Source organism: Lacerta agilis, chromosome 13 (genome assembly GCF_009819535.1).
Source record: "Lacerta agilis isolate rLacAgi1 chromosome 13, rLacAgi1.pri, whole genome shotgun sequence".
In the NCBI taxonomy this organism is placed as follows: domain Eukaryota; kingdom Metazoa; phylum Chordata; class Lepidosauria; order Squamata; family Lacertidae; genus Lacerta; species Lacerta agilis.
In genome coordinates, this window is record NC_046324.1 from 45,714,013 (window position 1) to 45,735,927 (window position 21,915).

The following is a 21,915-nucleotide window of genomic DNA, read 5'->3' on the forward strand; positions in this document are numbered from 1 at the left end:
GAAAGCATCACTCTCCCCTCCCGTGGTTTCCAGCAACTGCCATTCAGAAGCATTACTGCCTCCAACCACGGAGGCAGATATTGTTGGACTCCACCTCTCACCATCCCTTCCCATTGGGCAGACTGGCTAGGGCTAATGGGAGTCGGGAGTGCATCGCAGGGGGTTGGACTAGATGACCCTCGGGGGCCCATCCAAGTTCTGTGATTCTAACCTCTAGAGAGCACCACCGCTGGCTGCTACTCCAGCGGCATTTTGTAAAGGGATGGGGCAGCAAGGACAACCGTTAGAAAACCAAGATGGGTGGTTAAGGGTGTTTTAACTCGTGGCAGAGAAGGCTGTTTCAGGGCTTAGCAACGTTTAAATTTCACCTGCTCATTCCAGGCACAATCGGCACTTCAAAGCTCCGTGTATGAGCGCTCTTTCTTTTCCCCCATGAAAACCCGGTCTTTAAAGCTCCATCGGAGCAAATGACTATCTGCGGAAAACCCCAGTTGACGTTTGTTCTGAATGAGCACTAAAGAACGAGATTCCACAGGGCAAAAATAAAACAACGCACTCAGACACAGAGCTTTCAAGAGCAGACCTATGCTTGGGACAAGCAGGGCAAAATGTAAGGGTGGAGAAGCCCTCTCACATGTAGACCCCTCACTTGGTGACTGGAGCGTCAAGGGGCTGCTTGCGCATGGAAATGAAGCATCCCAGGTCACCTCACACATTCTGCTTTGGCACAACAGTCACTTCACACATTCAGCTGCCAGTCATCTGGTGCTGATGAGAAACTAAATTATAGAGCCCTGGTTTATTTTCTGCAGAAACATCATGCATATTATTACTGTGCTTTGCTTGTTAGAATACATACCAAGGGACGGGTGTCATGTGGCCCTCCAGATGTAGCTTGACTGTCTCCTATGGTGCCTGAGCACTAGACACTCTGGCTGGCGCCGATAGAAATTGGAGTCCCACAGCAACTAGAGGGCCACAGGTTCCCCATCCTTAACAGAATATAACCACAAAGGATAGCTCAGTCTGTAAGTATTTGCCATGCTCACACACTATGGAACATCCATGTTCAGGGGCAGCATATCTCAGAGCACCAGATGCTGCAAGCAGCTAACATGCGATGACCTTTTGACAAAGTGGACTCTGGCCCATGAAAGAATATTCCACAATTAATTTACTGGTCTTTAAAGGGACATGGGTGGTGCTGTGGGTTAAACCACAGAACCTAGGGCTTGCTGATCAGAAGGTCGGCGGTTCGAATCCCTGCAATGACGTGAGCTCCTGTTGCTCGGTCCCTGCTCCTGCCAACCTAGCAGTTCAAAAGCATGCAGTGCAAGTAGATAAATAGGTACCGCTCTGGCGGGAAGGTAAATGGCGTTTCTGTGTGCTGCTCTGCTTCGCCAGAAGCGGCTTATTCATGCTGGCCACATGACCCGGAAGCTGTACGCCGGCTCCCTCGGCCAGTAATGCGAGATGAGCGTCGCAACCCCAGAGTCGTCCGCGACTGGAACTAATGGTCAGGGGTCCCTTTACCTTTAAAGGTGCTAGCAAGACTCTCTCTTGCAATCTGACACTCTCAGTTACATTTGCTTTGGAAACTGAAGGTGGGAAGAGATGGGTCCTTGCTCCCATCCAGCAAGGAGTTCCTAGCGAGCTTGTGCTAGGAATTAAAGCTATGCTGCATCAAATAATAAGGAAATGTAATGAGCGTTAGGCACAGTCAACCCGTGATCAAATCTGTGGTCACAGCAAGGCACTTTGATGTCCTCCTTCGATTGCCCCATCAAAGGGATGGGTGGCTGCACTCTTCATAATTTGCTCAGTTAAAAAAGGGAGAGTCAGAGCCAATGATTCTCCATGAAAAGGACCAAGCTGACTCCGCTAAGGGCTGGCTGGACAAACTAGACCAAGGCTAGCATGATACCAAGCTGGCCCCCAAAGGTTGCACTCCTATCTTAGGTCCCCACCGTCTCACCTAGCATGCAGAAGCGACTCCGCTTTGCTTGCAAGCCAGCCCTCCTCAACCTGGTGCCCTCCAGATGCTGTTGGACCTGGGAATGTTGGAAGAATTCCAGCTGAAATAGGAGTGGAAATTGCTGGTGCTCGGAATGGAAATCAACCCAGCAGATAACGTTTGGCATTTGCAGCTGCCGATGCTGTTTTCAGCCTGCAAATAATATGCAATTGATGGCTTTCCTCAGCACCAGCACCTATTTGTGCGGTGTTTCCTTTGCACTGAAATGGATGGCGCACAGTAACGTAACGATAACGTAGTTCCTTGTGTAAAATTCCACCACAGCAGGCCGCAAGATGAGTAACGCAGTTTTGATCGGAAGCCAAACTGCAGCAGAAGAGAAACAGCGCTGCATGAGGCAAACCTGGGTTGGAACAGAAGTCAATGCTTTCTTACATCCTCCCCGTTGGACTCCAGTTCCCATCAGTCCCAACCCTCGGCCATTCTAGCTGGGGCTGATGGGAATTGTGGTCCAAGCTATCTAGAGGGCACCAGCTTAGGGAGGCTGGTTTAAAATCCAGGAAGCCTTTCTGAAGGGATTCATTGGGAAGCAAATGCCAGAAAGCAGCCATCAATGAGAGTGGGCGAAATAAACTCTTACGGTCACCAGGTAGGGAAGATATTGTAGGACATGTTGTACTTAAGGCCTCTCTGCCCAAAGTTTTCTTTAACGAGATAAAAAAAAAAGAAAAATAGAGGATCTGACTCCTCCTAGGGCAACTTGTTCTGGAGCTGGGAATAATTTTTGGGAGGTTTAGTATCTTCCCGAATTTCCAATGAGCTCCCAGCTTCAACTCGCTTTGTGTCTCCCTGTTGGCCAAAAACGGACATGCGGAAGGATGCTTGTCGCCCTTCTGCAACATTCATAGCACCTGAAGTGTCCGTTTTAGAGGCTTCGCTGCGACCCAGCGGTTGGTGTGTCAGGTGGACAAAGTATTCCTCTGGAGATGCAGCGACATGGGTGGCCATGCATGTGTGGCTGAACGGCTTACGAAGCATGACTGTGGAACAATCACACCATCCCTAGTCCATACTGTCATTCGCTAGCTTGGAACATTCATCAGACGCAGGCAGGATGGCCACCATTAGTCACCATGGCTATATGGAAGCTCCAAGTTCAGAGGAAGTCCACCTTTGGGTTGTTGGCAGGAGGAGGCTTCATGCCCTGCTTTGGGGCTTACCAGGCTGGCTAGTGCAAGTCTTGCGGTGGCACCTTCAGGACCAAAAAATTTATTAGGAGCACAGGAAGTTGCCTTACACTGAGTTTGACCACTGGTCCAGCTAGCTCAGTGTTGTCCACACTGTCTGGCAGAGACTATCCAGGGTTTCCATCCTACCTAGAGATGCTAGGGACTGAACCCAGGACCTCCTACATGCAAAGCAGTTGTTCTACCATTGAGCTACGGCCCTTGCTTATGACACGAGCTTTTGTGGACTGTCCACATTCTCCATGGCGAATGTGCACAATGGCTGGCCATTATGCATATTAGCTGATGAGTTCCACACCACTCATAAAGTATATTCCAAATTTAATGGTTTCTGGGTGATGTGGAGGAACCCCAGTGCTTCTGATAACTGGATCTATCCTTCTGAGATCCACCTCCAGCTGGCTTGACATCTTCCTGTCCTCTCTTAGCCGTGAGTATTTGCTGCTGCCCCCACTTCATGCATTTCCCCATCTCTCAAGACTGGCAATCACCTTGACGGCTAAGTCAGAGCCATTTCTCCATTGGCAAGAACGTTCAAGGCCTTCTCCCACGTAGCAGAGGTGGGAAACTGTGAATGGCAGGTCAGGAGCATTGTTTGGGAAACGTAACCCATTTTGAGTATGCACCAGCGGCTACAGACGAGCATTGCCTGGGCTCATTCCATGTGTTCCTTCACAGCACCCAAGCCATATTCCAATGAGGTTTACAGTGTATCTGCACAAGCTAATAATAATAATAATAATAATAATAATAATAATAATAATAATAATTTATTTATACCCTGCCCATCTGGCTGGGTTTCCCCAGCCACTCTGGGCAGCTTCCAACAAAATAATAATAATAATAATTTATTATTTGTACCCCGCCCATCTGGCTGGGTCTCCCCAGCCACTCTGGGCGGCTTCCATCAAACATTAAAATACATTTAAAATATCACAGTTTAAAAACTTCCCTAAACAGGGCTGCCTTCAGGTATTTTCTGAATGTCAGGTAGTTGTTTATTCCCTTGACTTCTGATGGGAGGGCGTTCCACAGGGTGGGCGCCACTACCAAGAAGACCCTCTGCCTGGTTCCCTGTAGTTTTGCTTCTTGCAGTGAGGGAACCGACAGAAGGCCCTCGGCCCTGGATCTCAGTGTCCGGGCTGAATGATGGGGGTGGAGACGCTCCTTCAGGTATACAGGACCGAGGCCGTTTAGGGCTTTAAAGGTCAGCACCAACACTTTGAATTGTGCTCGGAAACGTACTGGGAGCCAATGTAGATCTCTCAGGACCGGTGTTATGTGGTCCCGGCGGCCACTCCCAGTCACCAGTCTAGCTGCCGCATTCTGGATTAATTGCAGTTTCTGGGTCACCTTCAAAGGTAGCCCCACATAGAGCGCATTGCAGTAGTCCAAGCGGTAGTCCAAAATATTAAAATACAATAGTCTATTAAACATTAAAAGCTTCCCTAAACAGGGCTGCCTTCAGATGTCTTCTAAAAGTCTTTGACATCTGGTGGGAGGGCGTTCCACAGGGTGGGTGCCACTACTGAGAAGGCCCTCTGCCTGGTTCCCTGTAACCTCACTTCTCGCAGGGAGGGAACTGCCAGAAGGCCCTCGGAGCTGGACCTCAGTGTCTGGGCTGAGTGATGGGAGTGGAGATGCTCTTTCAGGTATACTGGGCCCAGGCCATTTAGGGCTTTAACACTTCGAATTATGCTCAGAAACGTACTGGGAGCCAAGCACGATTCAGTGCTTCTGCACATGCGCAAGCAGCGAAACGCTGAAGTAACCCATTCAGGTACTTCTGGGTTGCGGCGGGATGCAAGACGAAAACACACAAGCAGAAGCAGATGTAACATGAATATGACTGTATGGAAATCTGGCACTGGGCTCCAAGCTCTCATTCTATGAAAGCGGCGCATTCCCCTCGCACTGATTCAACCTGGCCTGTGTGGGAATGGACCTTGGTCAGAGCAGGGATCACGCTGAGCTGAGCGCACCGTGTAGAAGGACAATAAAGCAGAGCAGAGCAGCAAACACAAGGTCAAAGTTCTTTGGAGATACCTTCCCTCAGTGTGGAAGAATAATCGCCTCTCGAATCTGCCCAGATGACATAAGGCCTCTGTGGCACAAACAATTGTGGTGGGGATAAAGACTCAACAAAATCCTATTCGAGTGTGCGAGAGAAGCTTCTAGATGGAACTCTGGGTGATAACAGATCTGCACAAGCTTTGTTGGGTGTCAGCCAACGTCATACGGTCCCAGCATTTGGTAAAGGCATCACAGCTTCTGACTTGAAATCAGCCGCCCCGGTTTTTCAGGCTTGGCCCCACCACCCCCTCACAGCGCTGCCCCAGCAGCGGATCCTGCCTCTCTGCCCCTCGCAACATGGCGGCCGGCTCTGAGTTCGGCGGCGTGGTTTGATGATGTCACTCGCCAGGGCACCGCCGGGAGCCGGAGGCAGAGCAACAGACAGACAGAGAGGCTTAAGAGAGCCACAGTGCAAAACTGGAGCTGATAGCGGCAAGTCTTGAGCAGCTGGGTACTGAATTGGGCCACTGGTCCAATTTGGATCGTGATCCTGGCACACGGGATCAAGTGAGCCCGCTTTGCTATCCAAGTAGGATGGAATCATTCCTAGCCATCTACAATTCTATGAGCTACAAAATGTTTTTGCCAAAATGCACCAGAGAGAAAAATCCAGGATTGTCACATTCTGACACGAAGGAAGATAAGCTAAAGATTTGGCAGTATGGCCAGTGAAAAGCAACCGCCAGAAACTTGAAACCTCCATTCCTAGTGCTGGGAACCATGAGTGTGAAACAGTACCTCCACCTGCAAAGGTCGTATACTTGGGAGTCATAATGTTGAGGGCTGTTGCCTTCGTATTTTGCCTTGGGGCTTCACAACTGGCTTCTGGTTGGCCGCCCCCGTGGGAAAGAGGATGTTGTGCTAAGATGGGCCTTTGGTCTGATCCAGTTGAAGGGCACTCCTGATGTTCTCAATAGCACAGCCTGTGCTGAAAGGGGTTCTGAGATTTCAAAGGCAACAATTCACACCAATTCAGCTGCTTCTCAACAACCTAAAGCCTACCACTTAAAACCAGCTTCCCAAAAGATGCTTTTGCAACCTGACCTCCAGTGGGTTCCTTTCTCTACGGCACAATCCCATTCTCCCCCACACTCGCACCTCCCCCCAAAACTGTGAATCTCGGTTAGTAATTGCAGGATTCAAAATGCTTGGCGTCCTGGAGATGAAAGGAGAGGGAGAAAAAACAGGTGTGCTGAGCAAAATTCACTTTGTTCTTACCTCTGGCTTTCCCAACAGTTACCGTCCGACTCTTAATTGTGTGTTTCTGGACGCAGACCAGCAGCCACCTTTGAGAAGGTGGGAAAACAGGTGAATTAATAATGCCCCTGTTTTTCTCCAGTACCGAAATGACCTGACATTTTATACACGCTAATTAAAAGAGGAAAGTAAGGACCACGCAGCCTCTCCACTTCCATAAACAGCCTGGAAGGAATCTAAACCACAGCGACATTAATGCCCCTGTGTTTCTAATCCATTCAGAAATGCAGACCGACAGCATATTCTGAATACCCAGCTGGTGTGTTCAAATCTAAGGGAGAAGAAGCAGAAGACAATGAGAGAGAGGGGGGGTGGAATCTATGCTTAAGACCGATCAGTATGGAAAAAATAATATCTGGCAGTGGGAAAGAGGTTTGCGGAACCATAGCAGGATACAAGCTAAACCTTTAGCGGATATCTGATTGGTGGAAACCTTCTCGGTGTTGGCCCCACAATTCTGGAACACTGGAACACTCTCCCTTGCTCCCTCTTTGCCCAGTTTTTAGAAAGAATACATTTTATAATTGATCCTTGACATTTTACGTGAGGATTTGTGAGCTCTCCTTCCTTGGAGGTTTTTAAGCAGAGGTTGGGTGGCCACCTGTCATGGATGCTTTAGCTGAGATTCCTGCTTTGCAGGGGGTTGGACTAGATGACCCTTGGGTCCCTTCCAGCTCCACGGTTCTACGAAATTGCTGCAGCACAGGATTTACAGAGCTCTGAATGTTTTCCACGTTAGGCGGAGAAATGCTGCAAAACAACCCTGATTCAGAAAGGGAAAAAATATAAGCCGAGAAGGTCGCTTTGGAAGCGAAATCTTCAAAGATGGCTTTGGAGCCTACACAAAGGCAACTTAGCTTCCAGCCAGGCAGCAGATACCGACCGGTGCCTCCAAGCAAACAGAACTACCTTAGCAAGCAGACGCAGGGTGCTATTTGTCTAGCTGCATTTGTTCAGCCCGGCCTCCAGGTTAATCCTCTCTCTGACAGCGGTTGCCACTTTCCAAACTGTTTGTGTGCTATAGCAGTTTTCCAGCGAAGCTGCAACCCTCCTCTTGCCAGCACGAACGCAAACATTTCCTTATAGCAACCCAGGTTAAGCAGGGAGCCTCTGTGGCCTGGGGCCAGTCACTGCTTCCCAGCCGAACCTACCTCACAGGGTTGTTGTGAGGGTGAAATGGGGCTGGGGAGAAGCCATGCGTGGCACCTCGAGCTGCTTGGAGGATAGGTGCAATGTAAATAGGATAAGGAAGTCAATAAACTGTGCACGAAGTGCGTTGCACGTTTGCAATGGGCAGTGGAAAGGCTATACATTAATAATAATTACAAAGTGCTTTGTACATTTGCAATAAGCTGTACAGTATATAGAAAACAGCTACAGATCATTATTCAATGATGACAAAGATGTTGAGAGGGCTGTGACGTCAGGCAGCTAGCAAATTGGCCTGCTCTGCACTGTGGGGAAGCTTAAGTAGGTCAGGACGAGAGGCACTGCCTGATCGATAGATCTGCATTTAGTGGACTGAGTTGATAGCATAATTAAGCATGCCACTTAGCCATCTGTGCCTCAGCTTCCAAATCTGTGAAATGGGTCAGGTGAGAGCATCCTTACCTCCCATAGAGAGGAAGCAATGAGAGGAAGTAAGGAGATGCAATGAGGTCGAGGGTACATTCTTTCATATGTGGTGGAACTATAAAGGGGTAAAGGAGTATTGGGAAATAATTTATAATGAATTGAAAAAATATTTAAAAGCACCTTTCCAAAAAAAAAAAAAGAGCCTTTTTTGTTGGGGATAATTCAGATGGAAAATGGTTATTTATGTACACCACTGTTTTGTTAGCCCAAAAATGGAAAATGAGTGAGGTCCCAAACAAAGAAGAATGACAACTTAAACTGTTGGAATATGCACAGCTTGCGGAACTAACTTATAGAATAAGAGAACAAGAAGAACATTTGTTTAAAGAAGATTGGAAAGTGTTTATTGAAACTGTAAAAACATTAGCAGCAGTAAGATAAATTCAACAGTGTAAATTTTGATGGAAGTAATAATGGAATACCGAATGGTTTAGTCTATCTAAAATATGCAGGGATTTATGCTATGCAAAATGAACCATGGAAAGAGAAGAAGGGAAGTCACTGATATTTTAAGGTTGTCTAAATGAATATTCTAAATTGTAAAACAGAAAATTTAATAATAATTATATATATATGGAAGCAATGCTAAATTACCGTAATGAATGGTTTACAGAAGGGTGGGACAGAGGTGGCGCTGTGCTCCCATTGCTCAGTCCCAGCTCCTGTCCACCTAGCAGTTGGAAAGCATGTCAAAGTGCAAGTAGATAAGTAGGTACCACTCCGGCAGGAAGGTAAACAGCGTTTCCGTGTGCTGTTCTGGTTCACCAGAAGTGGCTTAGTCATCGGAAGCTGTACACCGGCTCCCTCGGCCAGTAATGCAAGATGAGTGCCGCAACCCCAGAGTTGTCCGCGACTGGACTTAACGGTCAGGGGTCCCTTTACCTTTACATTTACACAAGGAAACCTGCTGATATGCTGGAATGAAAGGCTCTGAACACAATATAATCAGGATGATTAATTTTTTAAGCCAAAGAAGGAATATGCAAAACAAAGGAGGGGGAGGTACAATCTGCTTTCTACCAAGAAGGAAGGGCCACTCCAACAGAGAGCAAACTGAGGCAGAGAAGGCCTTTGTTACCAAGCTAAATCCCCAACACAATTCACGTATTATTCTAAGCTCGCCCTACCCTGCCAGCGGAAGTTTGCTTCCTAGCGCCATCAAGTTTCTAGCCCTCATGAATGCAAAGATACGCTTGAAAGTGTGTGATCGGTGCTCTTCCTCTCTCCACAGGTTGTTGCTGTGGTCATGGATATGTTCACAGATGTAGACATCTTCAAAGATCTCCTGGACGCAGGTTTCAAGCGGAAAGTGGGCATCTACATCATCTTGGACGAGACCAACTTGAAGTATTTCCTCCAGATGTGCGAGCGAGCCCAGATGCACGCCGGACACCTAAAGGTAAGGCTAGCCCTGATCCCTAAGAGTCATCCTGTTAGATTTCTGTAGGAAAAAGGGACCTCTGGCTGCGCCTTAAACACAAAGCGATCTCTATGAGCCAAAGGTGTAATCAGTAGCTCCTCCCATTACTAGCTTCTCAGTACTGAAATTGCAACTTTCCCAAATTCCATGCCCTTTGCTTTAAAGAAGGTGGAAGAACTCACCATCCATTGATATATCCAGGTAGGAAGGTCCTGGGTTTGCATGCAGAGTCACCATGGCACCAGTTCTGCCAGCAGCTCTGTCAGTAGAGCATGCGACTCTTAATCTCAGGGTCGTGGGTTCGAGCCCCACGCTGGGCAATAGATTCCTGCATTTGCAGGGGGTTGGAGTAGATGACGCCCGTGGTCCCAGCTCTATAATTCTATGGATGGGCTGTATCCAACCAAATTCAACAGTTCTACTCAGAGGAAGTGAATGGTAAAGGTAAAGGAACCCTGGATGGTTAAGTCCAGTTGAATGCGACTATGGAGTTGTGGCGTTCATCTCGCATTTGTCCACAGACAGCTTTCCGGGTCATGTGGCCAGCATGACTAAACCACTTCTGGCGCAACAGGACACCGTGACAGAAGCCAGAGTGCATGGAAATGCTGTTCACTTTCCCGCCACAGCAGTATCTATTTATCTACTTGCACTGGTGTGCTTTCGAACAGCTAGGTTGGCAGGAGCAGGGACCAAGCAACAGGAGCTCACCCCATTGTGCGGATTCGAACCGTCAACCTTCTGATCGGCAAGCCCAAGAGGCTCAGTGGTTTAGACCACAGCGCCACCCGCATCCCTAGTCACGCCCATCAATTGCAACGGGTCTAAGTCGGAGAAGGACCAGCCTTCTCCCAATATGAGAAGGTACAACCCAATATGTATTTGTTGTAAGTAAAGTCTTTGATGAGTTTCACATCGCACTCTCTCAACAATCCTTTCAACAGCCCCAGAAAGTGGGCCGAAGGTTTGTGTATATGTCACACAGGCCCAGGAAACCTGCAAAATTTGGTATCGAATTCAACTTCCTGAGAATTATTTTTTTAAAAACAAAAAACAAAAAACCACAAAGATTCTAGGACTGATGCATGTAAAGATATGCTTGAAAGTATCTTTAAAAATACTTTTTTTGTATTTTTACAAAATATTTTACGCCATAAAAGTAGGTACAGTAAAATAAATTCCCAGGGGTCAGTACAAACACTTCAGTCAGTGACCTGCACAGCTACTTGTCCTTTCTTGTGAGCAGCAAAGCCAGCATAATTTGTAGAAAACAGTCGAGATGGCAGAATAAATTATTAGAAGAGAATATATGCATATATATTTTTTTTAAAAAAATACAACATTAGGGGAATAAAACAGTCTTTGGCACATAATTCCAATTTGTTTAGCCGAGAGCGTATGCATCTCTGAAAATTATTATCCCCATTTTGCAGAGGGGGGAAACTGAGGCTAAGAGAGAATGACTACACAGTGAGATTTGAACCATCCTTCAAACATCTGAAGGTGTGTCACTCAGAAGGTGGAGTGGGCTCGTTCTCTGTTGCTCCAGAGGAAAGATCTAGAACCACATGTGTGGAAACAGTAGAGAAGCAGATTTAGGAGAAAAATTTTAACATTGCGAAGGTGTTCAACAGGAGAACCGCCTGCCTCAGGAGGTGGCAGACTCACTTTCACTGGAAGTGTTTAAGCAGAGACTGAATGCCCAACTGTAAGGGATTGTGCACTCGAAAGATCCTGCACTGCAAATCCTAGATGAGAGGGTTGGACTACATGGCCTCTGAGGTCCCTTGCAACGCAATGAAGAGAGCGGGCCTTTTCTGTGGTGGCTCCCCAATTGTGGAATGCTCTCCCCAGAGAGGCTCACCTTACATGTATTTCAGAACTAGGCAAAAACATTCCTCTTTACCCAGGCCTCTGGCTATTAAACAATCTGTGCCTTTAAAAGTGTTGGGGAGAGGACTGTTATTATTATGAAAGTTTTACTATTAGGCTGTCTGTATGCTTTCTTATTATGTTTTTTTATCATTGAAGTCCTCTAATGTGTTTTTAATATTGTACACTGCCCTGGGATCTTTTGATAAAGGGTGGTATATAAATTGAAAGAAGAAGAATGAAGTCAGAGACTTCCTGGCTGTGAGCTCACATTCTCAGCCACAGCGCTGAGTCAATCCACAATGCCGAAAATCTTATGCCAGGGGTCAGCAAACTTTTTCAGTAGGGTTCCGGTGCACTGTCCCTCAGACCTTGGGGCAGGGGGCAGACTATATTTGAAAAAAATAATGAACGAATTCCTATGCCTCACAAATAACCCAGAGATGCATTTTAAATAAAAGGACACATTCTACTCATGTAAAAACAGCTGACTCCCAGACCACCCGGGACCGACCGTCCGCGGGCCGGATTTAGAAGGCGATTGGGCCACATCCGGCCCCCGGGCCTAGTTTGGGGGCCCCTGTCTTATGGTGGCGTTGTTATAAGAAAAAATCTGCCCTTATTCCCTTATGGGGTACACAAGAGCCCTTGTAAAGTCCTTTGCAGGTTCTCCATCGGTAGGAGTAAAAAACAGAGGCCAACCAGAGAATAATTAGATCAAGAAAGCTTGATCTTTATTGTTCTGTTGCAACAGGGTACCTTCCTCACACACAGGTGAGCAGGGAAGGACCCCAAACAAAGGGCTGCCTGTCCTTAAAAACACATTTCCAAAAATCCCCCCTTGGCGTCCACCCCACCCCCCAGAAACCTCACACATACATCACAGAAGAGCTGCAGCCCAAAGCCCCAGATACATCACACCTACATCACACAAAAAGGCATTATCTGATTGCCTTTTCTCAGTAGCCTGGCCATTCCTTTGAGATGGTAATCTCTTTTAATCCCTGGGACAATGGAAAAACTCCCTCACCCCTCCTTCCTTGCAGAGACCCATTTGGTAAACATTTGGTCAGTTTTGAGAGTCAAAATGGCGTCAGGAGTCAAAATGGTGTCAGGACTGTCTTCCTGTGCTGCTTCAGACATGTGGCCTTGTTTGCTTGGAACACTTATGAACATTTAATATATATATATATATAGGTACACACACACACATATACATACACACACACACACAAATATAAAATAAATGTTCATAAGTGTTCCAAGCAAACAATATATGACCATAATTTCTTACAACAGCGTAACCATGATCATGGTGCATAAGGGTGTTGAAAACAGAGGAAGAACACTCTTGGTGTTCTCAATCACAGCTGAAAAGGCCATGTGTGATGGTGGAAGGCTGTCAAAGAGCAACCGCGGGGAAACTCAGGGACTCAGCTGGTGAATCAGAGCCACACATTTTGCCCTTTTGGATGTCAAGCGTCAGCTGTGCCAAAGTCAAGAGCTTGTGGTTTCGTTTTCAAGCCCGCAATCGTACTTTAACCCGTGGGTCTCATAAACACCACAGCCTCTGACCTAGACTCGGCTGGTTCAAGGGAAAAGGAGGCATACTTGACATATTCCCCGTTCAGCTTTTCATTCTGCAATCCATATCTATTGCGCTGCTCGGGAAATGGCACACCTCTCCCAGGAAATACTTTAGGATGCAAGCCAGTTCTGAGGAAGCTACCGCAGTTGGGAAAACCGGCTCAGCGACCGACAACCTCAAAGGTGGGTTGGAGATATGAATGGCTGTAAAACTCGCACCTTTCCAAGGAAATTGTTTCTGATGGATACAGCTAGGTAAATGAACGCAAGAAACTCCCCATTTATGCACGTATCTTTGCGAACCTGGATGTGGCCCAGAAAGGGGAGAAAGCAGCCCTAAAAGAGCGTGAAAATGGAGCGAAAATAGCAGCTAGCAATCCCACAAGCCTTTGCACTGACCTTCAAAGCCTTTGGAGAGTTGGACTTTGAGAAAGGAGGTTTGGAGGGAGCAATCGTGATGGAATTAGTGGGTGTTTTGTTTTTTTTAAGGGTTTTTTCCCCAAAGGTTTTCCCGAGATTTAGAGAGCCTATGGGAAACCAGCAAGCAGGATTCGAGCTCATGAGCACTTTTCCTTCCTGAAATTTCCAGCAACGGGTATGAGAAGCATTCCTGCCTCCAGTTGTGGAGGCGGAACATAGTCATAATGGCTAGTAGCCATTGATAGCGTTTGTTGTTGTTGTTGTTGTTGTTGTTGTTGTTGTTGTTGTTCAATCGTTCAGTCGTGTCCGACTCTTCGTGACCCCATGGACCAGAGCACGCCAGGCACGCCTATCCTTCACTGCCTCCCGCAGTTTGGCCAAACTCATGTTAGTAGCTTCGAGAACACTGTCCAACCATCTCATCCTCTGTTGTCCCCTTCTCCTTGTGCCCTCCATCTTTCCCAACATCAGGGTCTTTTCCAGGGAGTCTTCTCTTCTCATGAGGTGGCCAAAGTATTGGAGCCTCAACTTCAGGATCTGCCCTTCCAGTGAGCACTCAGGGCTGATTTCTTTGAGAATGGATAGGTTTGATCTTCTTGCAGTCCATGGGACTCTCAAGAGTCTCCTCCAGCACCATAATTCAAAAGCATCAATTCTTCGGCAATCAGCCTTCTTGATGGTCCAGCTCTCACTTCCATACATCACTACTGGGAAAACCATAGCTTTAACTATACGGACCTTTGTCGGCAAGGTGATGTCTTTGCTTTTTAAGATGCTGTCTAGGTTTGTCATTGCTTTTCTCCCAAGAAGCAGGCGTCTTCTAATTTCGTGACTGCTGTCACCATCTGCAGTGATCATGGAGCCCAAGAAAGTGAAATCTCTCACTGCCTCCATTTCTTCCCCTTCTATTTGCCAGGAGGTGATGGGACCAGTGGCCATGATCTTAGTTTTTTTGAGGTTGAGCTTCAGACCATAAATAGCGTTTGATAGCGTTACCTTCCATGAATTTGCCTTATCCTTTTTTCAAGTCATCTCAGTTGGTGGCCACCACTGCCTCTTGCGGGAGCAAGTCCCACTAGGTGATGTGTGAGAAATGCTTTCTTCTGTTCTGAAACTTCCAACTTTCAGCTTCGCCATATATCGGGGTGGGGGGATGTCTTTATCCCCATCCTACCCAGAGATGCCGGGGATCAAATTTAACATCGGCTGGAAAGCAGAAGATGGACTAGAAGAAGAAGAAAAGGAGGAGGAGGAGTTTGGATTTGATATCCCGCTTTTCACTACCCGAAGGAGTCTCAAAGCGGCTCACATTCTCCTTTCCCTTCCTCCCCCACAACAAACACTCTGTGAGGTGAGTGGGGCTGAGAGACTTCAGAGAAGTGTGACTAGCCCAAGGTCACCCAGCAGCTGCATGTGGAGGAGCGGAGACGCGAACCCGGTTCACCAGATTACGAGTCCACCGCTCTTAACCACTACACCACACTGGCTAGATAGGCCTTTGGTCTGAGCCAGCGGCCTTCTTACTTATTGCATCCTTGCATTCTTAGTTTCGCAAACCTTTGCCCGTTAAAGCAAGGTGGGAGCAATGCTACGCGGGCTACGCCTGAGCCACCCTGACGTTGATTTCTGCAGTAGGCAAGCTTCGACTAGCTAGTGCAATGGGTCAACACACACACCACCTCAGGAAACCCTATCAAATGAGAAACCCTATCAAACGAGAGAGTGTTTGCCAAGTGAGTCACCCCTTTGCTGAAGCGGAGATTGTGTTGTTCCCGGGTCACTCATTCATCTGCGGGTGTTTGCTTCTGTTGTTCTTCCTATTGGGTGCTTAAACAAACAGGCCTTCCTTAATGATGATGCCATCCGTGAGAGGAGGAAGCTGGGCATTTTTTTGCTGCTGCAAGAGTGTTCGGTGATTTTTCTCCCTTCTTCTTCTTTTCTTAGATGGGTGTTGCCCAAAGAACGCCTTTTCCCCTTTTGTGCTTTTCTGAAAAGGGATGACGCATGCTCTGAGGCTGGCCCTCACTTTTTGGGTCAGACAACTCTTCTTCCAAGTAGTGATGTGTCGGCCGAATGGCATCTGGCTGCGGCAGAAACCGGGGAATGTCAGAAACCTCAACAAAGAGGAGCCCTCCTTGCTTTGTATCGTGGGAGACAAAAACGCAGCCAAAACCAAAAACAAGCCTAACCTATTAGTCAGGAGACTGTCTGCCTTAAAACTGCTTTGGGGACAATGAGCAGGATGTCGGTGTCAGGGAATGGCAGGACAAAGGGGGGAAGGAGGCAACAGCTGGGGAACCCTAAAGGGAAACCCCCAGAGGAGGAAGGCTCAGAGCCAGGGGATTGGTGGTGGGGCACCGAGGAGAGGTCAGAGGGAGATTAGGAGGAAGTGCTGGATGCTGAAGAGGCAACAGGGTTGAGTGAGCAGGATGAGCCTGTGTCAGAGAGCAGTTCAGACTCTGAGGCTGAAGCAGAGGAGGGGGGTCAAGGGGCTGCTGAAGAATCCAGGGAGTCTCCCTCTCCTGCTGCGACAAGTTCCCTCCCCTCCTGGTCTCCAAGAACGTGCAGAATAATGAGGAGAGCAGAACAGAGGCCGGAGGTGCAGAGACGCAGTTTGAGATTGCTTGGGAAACATCCAGGTGAAATGTAGGCATCTTCCGTCCCAGCAACTGCTCCATAGGAGTAACACCTACTGGGAAGGGTTGCTGAGTTGTATGTCGTTTCCTTGACTAAAGAGTTAACTTCACTGACAACGGAGCCCGGCGTCTTTCGTGTTGACCTGTGTCTGACTCCAGCCCTGACAGCAGAACTTGTGGAACAACTGGGGAAGAAAGACCAGGGCTGTCCAAAACATGTCCCTTTAAGCTCAGTAGAGCTTTCTGCTTTCTCGCGTGCTGACACTGCATGTTTGGCGCAACTGTTCATAAAGGCAAATGCGTGGTTTTGCAACGCAGATTCAAATAATTGTTTCAGAGGAGGCACCAGCAAGTATTATTGCCAGCAAGTAGCCTGATTGGAGGTCATGCTTCCCGTTCAAAAGTAGAGGCATTGTTTGAAGCGGTATTACTCAGATCATAAATCACTATTAATTATCATCCACCAGAGCTATCGGCTTCCTCATTAAAAGCATAATCCTGTGCATGTTTACTCATGAGCAAGCAGCATCGTTTTCAGTGGTGCTTGCTCCTAGGTAAGTGTGCATAGGGTTATGGCCTTAGTCACATTTTTTCTTTCTGGACAATCTGCTTACATTCTGAAACCTCCTGCCGTCTTGACACACATATCTGCAACAGCCAATGCGATGCTGTCAATTGCTAGGACTGCTACCAATACCATATTACTGGGAGGAGAACAGCCATACAGTTTCTACCGCTTGCCGGCTTCTGATCAAATGTCAGGTTCAGCAAAGGAGACTATCAGCCTGAGTCGGAAGAACGAAAACACTTTTGGAACAAAGGCAATGATGAAATAACCGAGCCAAGCCCCACACTTTCCATTCATTCACAACTTTGCAGCTCCCCCTCAAGCCAATGTTTGCCAAGCTGTCAAGAGGTGTAAAATGTCATGTTCTCGGTTGGCCCGGTGATGTATTTTTACAATCCATAAATCCATCACTCTCCTCAAATCTGGGACTTACAAGATTGAAAGTGGCTGTTTTAGGAGTTAAGAAATCCAACTGGGAAACGCTTAAGACAGGAAAGGCAGGAAAATCCAGAGGTCGGTTTTCTCCGACTCTCCCGGAGATTCTATCTATAGCCTTTGGCATGTCACGTGTTGTGACAATGATTGCCTCGGCTGGCTTGTTCCTTAACCTTTCTTTGGATTCCCCGGTTGTTGTGTTCCATTGTATCAGCGCCGTTCTGTTTATTTCATCTATGTATTTAGTGCTATTGAATCATGATGCTTTGAAAAGACTCCCTCTGCCCCAAGGGGCTTGCAATCGAAAACAAACACTCTTGATTTTGCGGGAAATGTATTGCTTGGAGTTGTTTTGATATAAAATAAATGTGCTTATTAAAAATAAAATATATACACAAGGAAATGACAGAGGGAGGGGGAAATGGAGGGATGGGTGGACAAGGGGAGAATGGGCATATACAGGTGAAACTCGAAAAATTAGAATATTCATTTCTTTCAGTAATTCAACTTAAAAGGTGAAACTAATACATGAGATAGACGCGTGACATGCAAAGCGAGATACGTCAAGCCTTTATTTGTTATAATTGTGATGATTGTGGCGTACAGCTGATGAGAACCCCAAATTAACAATCTCAACTTTGGGGTTTTCATCAGCTGAACATCAAAATCATCACAATGATAACAAACAAAGGCTTGACATATCTCGCTTTGCATGTCATGAGTCTATCTCATATATTAAACTCCAGTAGCTAATGAAAACAATTGCTTACATAAATGGACTTTTCCATGATATTCTAATTTTTCGAGATTCCACCCATATTTTAAAGTTCACCCAGTGCACATTTAAAGCACAAGGCTTCCCTCACAGCAACCTGGGTTCTGTAGTTCCCCCAAGACGCTCTTTCATTCATTCCCTTGCTCCTCTGCATTTTACAGAATCTCAGAGTCCGCACAACCGGAGGCACAGAGTTTTTCACCCGCTCGGCCACAAAGTTTAAGGGCGCTTTGGCACAGAAGTTCATGTTTGTGGATGGAGACAAAGCCATGAGTGGCTCCTACAGGTACGTGGACTTCCGCCCTTTAGAGACCAGCCGAGAATCTGCTGCTTTGCCCGCAGTTTTTGATAAGGAATTCAGTGCCGCTTGAAACCAGACAGCTCAGTTGGTAGAGCGTGAGACTCTTAATCTCAGGGTCACGGGTTCGAGCCCCGCCTTGGGCAGAAAAATCCCTGCATTGCAGGGGGTTGGACTAGATGACCCGCACAGTCCCTTCCAACTCTACGGTTCTACAGCGGACACGAATGCGAAAATTCACAACCTTTTTCATTCTGGCAGGCCTTTCAGTAGTTTAAGCAGAAGCAGTTCATGGGGGGGGGGTGGAGGCAGAGCTTTGGACCAGTTTACTGGGGGTGGGGTCACCTTACCCCAAATAGGCCCACTCAACTGCTTCAACCTGAGGAACGGATAAGTCACAGGTGCCACACACTTTTGTTAGGACGTGGCAACACTTTGCAACATTTTGCTGCACATTCCACTTGTATTCCACTGCTTTCACTGATGCCATAGAGCCATCAGTGCTTTTGTGACCCTTGCAGCCAATACACCAATCCCCATCTTCATCTCAGTCCTATTTGCATGGCCAGCAACTAACATCGAAATTCCACTTTGGCTGTTGCTTTCAATAGGAAAGTGGCCTAGAAATATTTTTAATGTGTTAGAATAAACACACACACACACACACACACACACACACACAGAGTGCTGAATCACTGACTGTTATTGCTTTCCATATGAGAAAACAAAAAGTCAAGACCAAAAGTGGGCATCTATATTATTATCTGGTTGACACTTTGATTACATTTTTCCATTGTTGTGGCAAATGTGCTTACAATTTTTGTTCAGTTTTGATGATCATATCAGTTCTTTGTTTATTATCAAGAAATTCTTTGGGCCTCGGATGGCTGGAAGGAGGCAGGCAGGCGAAGAGTTTTAGAAATTAATTAAGGGGGGGGTCTGTTTTCAGGACAGAGCAGGATTTGATGAGCCTACAAATTCACACACCTATTGTAACATTTGTATTCTTCAGAATTATGCCTTTACTACGGCTGCATTCACACGCAATGCTAAGCCAGAGTTTGTTTTAACCAGGGGTCCCCAAACTAAGGCCCGCAGGCCAGATACAGCCCGCACGAGCCAATTATCCAGCCCCCGACAACCCCCACTGCCCGCTCTTACCGGCGCGGCTGCCCATCTCTGGGTTGGCGCGGCACAGGAAACAGTTTGTGCGCATGTGCAAGTGTCATTTCCGGTGCACTTCCGGGTCTGTGGAGGCCCGTGCACACACACACAAGCTATTTCCGGTGCTGCGCCATGCCGTGCCGAAAAAACCGTATGGGCGCGCACTCCCATGCCCTCTGGCCCACCGCACGATCGGCGCCAGAGGAACCGGCCCGAGGCCAGGTAAGTTTGGTGACCGCTGGTTTTAACCATGGTTTGTTCCACAAACCACGAATAATTTCACAGACTGGGTATAACTTCTTTCTACAAAGCTGGGTTTGTTTCCCATCTGTCTTGTGCCTCTGTAGCTCAGTGAGAATCTGAGACAGGGTGTCCGTGTTTAAGAAAAGCTGCTAGGTTAGGGGATAATATCAGATCCTGTTTAAAGCCATGGTTTGTAAGACAGCTTCACACCATGGTTTATTGCCATGAAAACAAACCATTGTTGGCCTGCTGGGCTTTTGCGTTCCAGCAAACCCACAGTTCCATGGTTAGATGGAAAGAAAACATGGTTTGCCACTGAGTGCAAACTAGGCCATTGGGAGGCAGATTTTAGCAGATCTTTTGTTTTCATCTAAATACAGGAAGGGGCAGGGAGCAAGTCACTACTAACTAACTCCCTGATCTGTTTCTACCCAGCTTCACCTGGTCCGCTGCGAGAACCGACAGGAACATCATCTCGGTCCTCACAGGACAGGTGGTCGAGGCATTTGACAAGCAGTTCCAGGAGCTGTACCTTATGTCTCGGGGGGTCAGCCTGAAATCTATCCCCATGGAAGAGGAGCCGGAACCAGAACCTCTCGTACTACCCACTCTCGCCCCTGTGAACCCAGCCGTGGTGAAGAAAATGTTCAACCCCAAGTACGCCCTCGTCAAGGCAAAGAGCGCCGAGCAGATTACCAACAGCAAGGCCAGCAGCGACAAGAACGTTGCCGAGCAGCAGAAGGCCGAAGCGAAGAGGAAAGCCATCCCAGAGGCTCGGGTATCCGAGAGGCCCAGCGACGTCGTTGAGACGGGGCCACCTATCCACCCGGGTCTCCTCAACCTGGAGAAAGCCAACATGTTTGAATACCTGCCAACTTGGGTTGAACCCGACCCAGAACCAGGGAGCGAGATATTGGGCTACATCAACATTATCGACCCCAAAATCAAGAACATCCAGCTGTCGCAGATGAACCGCATCAAGGTGTGTGACGTCTCAAAAGCCAACGCCCAGCACAAGAAGATGCTCAGGCAAAAATCCCAAGAAGCTAAAAGAGGCCACGACAACCAGCCTGCCATGGCGCCTTGCCAACAGCTCGATGCCGCCGCTCCCCCGGCTCAAACCCAGGAGGCCTGTCCAAACCCCACAGCCAGCCCCACGGAAAAGACTCCAGGGAACCTGAGGAACGGGGAGACGTTTGCGACTCTGGCCAACAGTCAGCACTTGAAGCAACCGCTGGACGCACAAACTCAAGGCCAAATGGACAGCAAGGGCACTGCGGCCCCCATCCCCAAACCGCGGACGGTCCACGTGACGGACTTGATCTCTGCGAAAACTGTACATGCCGAGGACGGAGCTGCTTCGGCAGAGGGCACCCAAGCGCAGCATCCGGGGACCGGGGCCACAAACGCAAGCCAGAATGAGAGTCCCAAACAGGCTCCTGATGCAAAGAGCAGCTGCAAACTCGGTCGGCAGACATCTGTCTATGAGGAAGTAGTCCCCTTCCCCGTGAACGGGGTTCAAGGGGGCGAGGAGGAAGAGGAAGAGGAGGACTATGTGACATTAAGCGACCACGAGAGCCTGTCCGGCAGCTCCGCCACCAACCACAGCCACCTCCACTCAGACGCTTCCTCTGTCTCCGATGAATACTGCAAGGGGAGGCGGCCCTGCGGGCCTCTGAGGAGGACCAATTCCGACTTCCTCCCCAACGGAGGCGGCCACAGCCCTCAGCACCACCCAGACTTTCAGAGGAAGCTGAGTGAGCCCTACGTGAGCCGGGGCAGCTTCCCCAGTCCTCTGGGGAGCCCCCAGCCGATGCTAAGCCTGGGGGTGGCCAGCCAGATGAGGAGGAGAAGCGACAGCGTGGAGGAGATTAGGTGTGTTTTGGGAAGGGACCGTAATCCGCATGCTTTGCCCGACGGCTACAATACCTGTCTGAGCAATGCTCCACAGGTAGGATTATCTGTTGTAACCTTTTACACTTAGCTCGTTGTAAAGTTCTGTAACATAACAGGAGATGGCACGAAGTACAGCTGAGAGCTAATATAGGTCAAACCTATATAGGATCAAACCTGTCATAATATCATCGCTTTGATCCCAATGCATGATTGCTGTGCTAATGACTGCGACAGTCACCTGATAATCTGTATTTTTCACTGGGTGGGGCAGATGGGAGGAAGGGAAGTCTGGCGTAAGAGACTCCAAGGCAGTCATCAAAAGATCTCGGCCAAAAAGCTGGTTTGGTCGTGGATTCCAAAATGGTAGACGACTCAGAGAACTATGGTCACATTCACACAATACATTTTAAACAT

General features: G+C 47.9%; 2 protein-coding genes across 4 annotated transcripts in view; one reads left to right on the forward strand and one right to left on the reverse strand.

Annotated features, from left to right (window-relative positions):
• The window catches only part of SLC5A10 (solute carrier family 5 member 10), a 97,839-nt gene that overhangs the window by 26,955 nt on the left and 48,969 nt on the right, over positions 1 to 21,915 (reverse strand). The window lies entirely within an intron of this gene.
• Positions 1 to 21,915, forward strand: part of FAM83G (family with sequence similarity 83 member G) — a 39,341-nt gene that overhangs the window by 3,604 nt on the left and 13,822 nt on the right. Inside the window, exons 3-5 of one of the 2 annotated variants that reach the window (XM_033166964.1) lie at positions 9,419 to 9,586; positions 18,062 to 18,186; positions 20,041 to 21,556. In XM_033166964.1, the coding sequence (XP_033022855.1) occupies positions 9,419 to 9,586; positions 18,062 to 18,186; positions 20,041 to 21,556 (1,809 nt within the window). The remainder of the gene's footprint in view (positions 1 to 9,418; positions 9,587 to 18,061; positions 18,187 to 20,040; positions 21,557 to 21,915) is intronic. The other variant, XM_033166966.1, reaches the window with a different exon arrangement.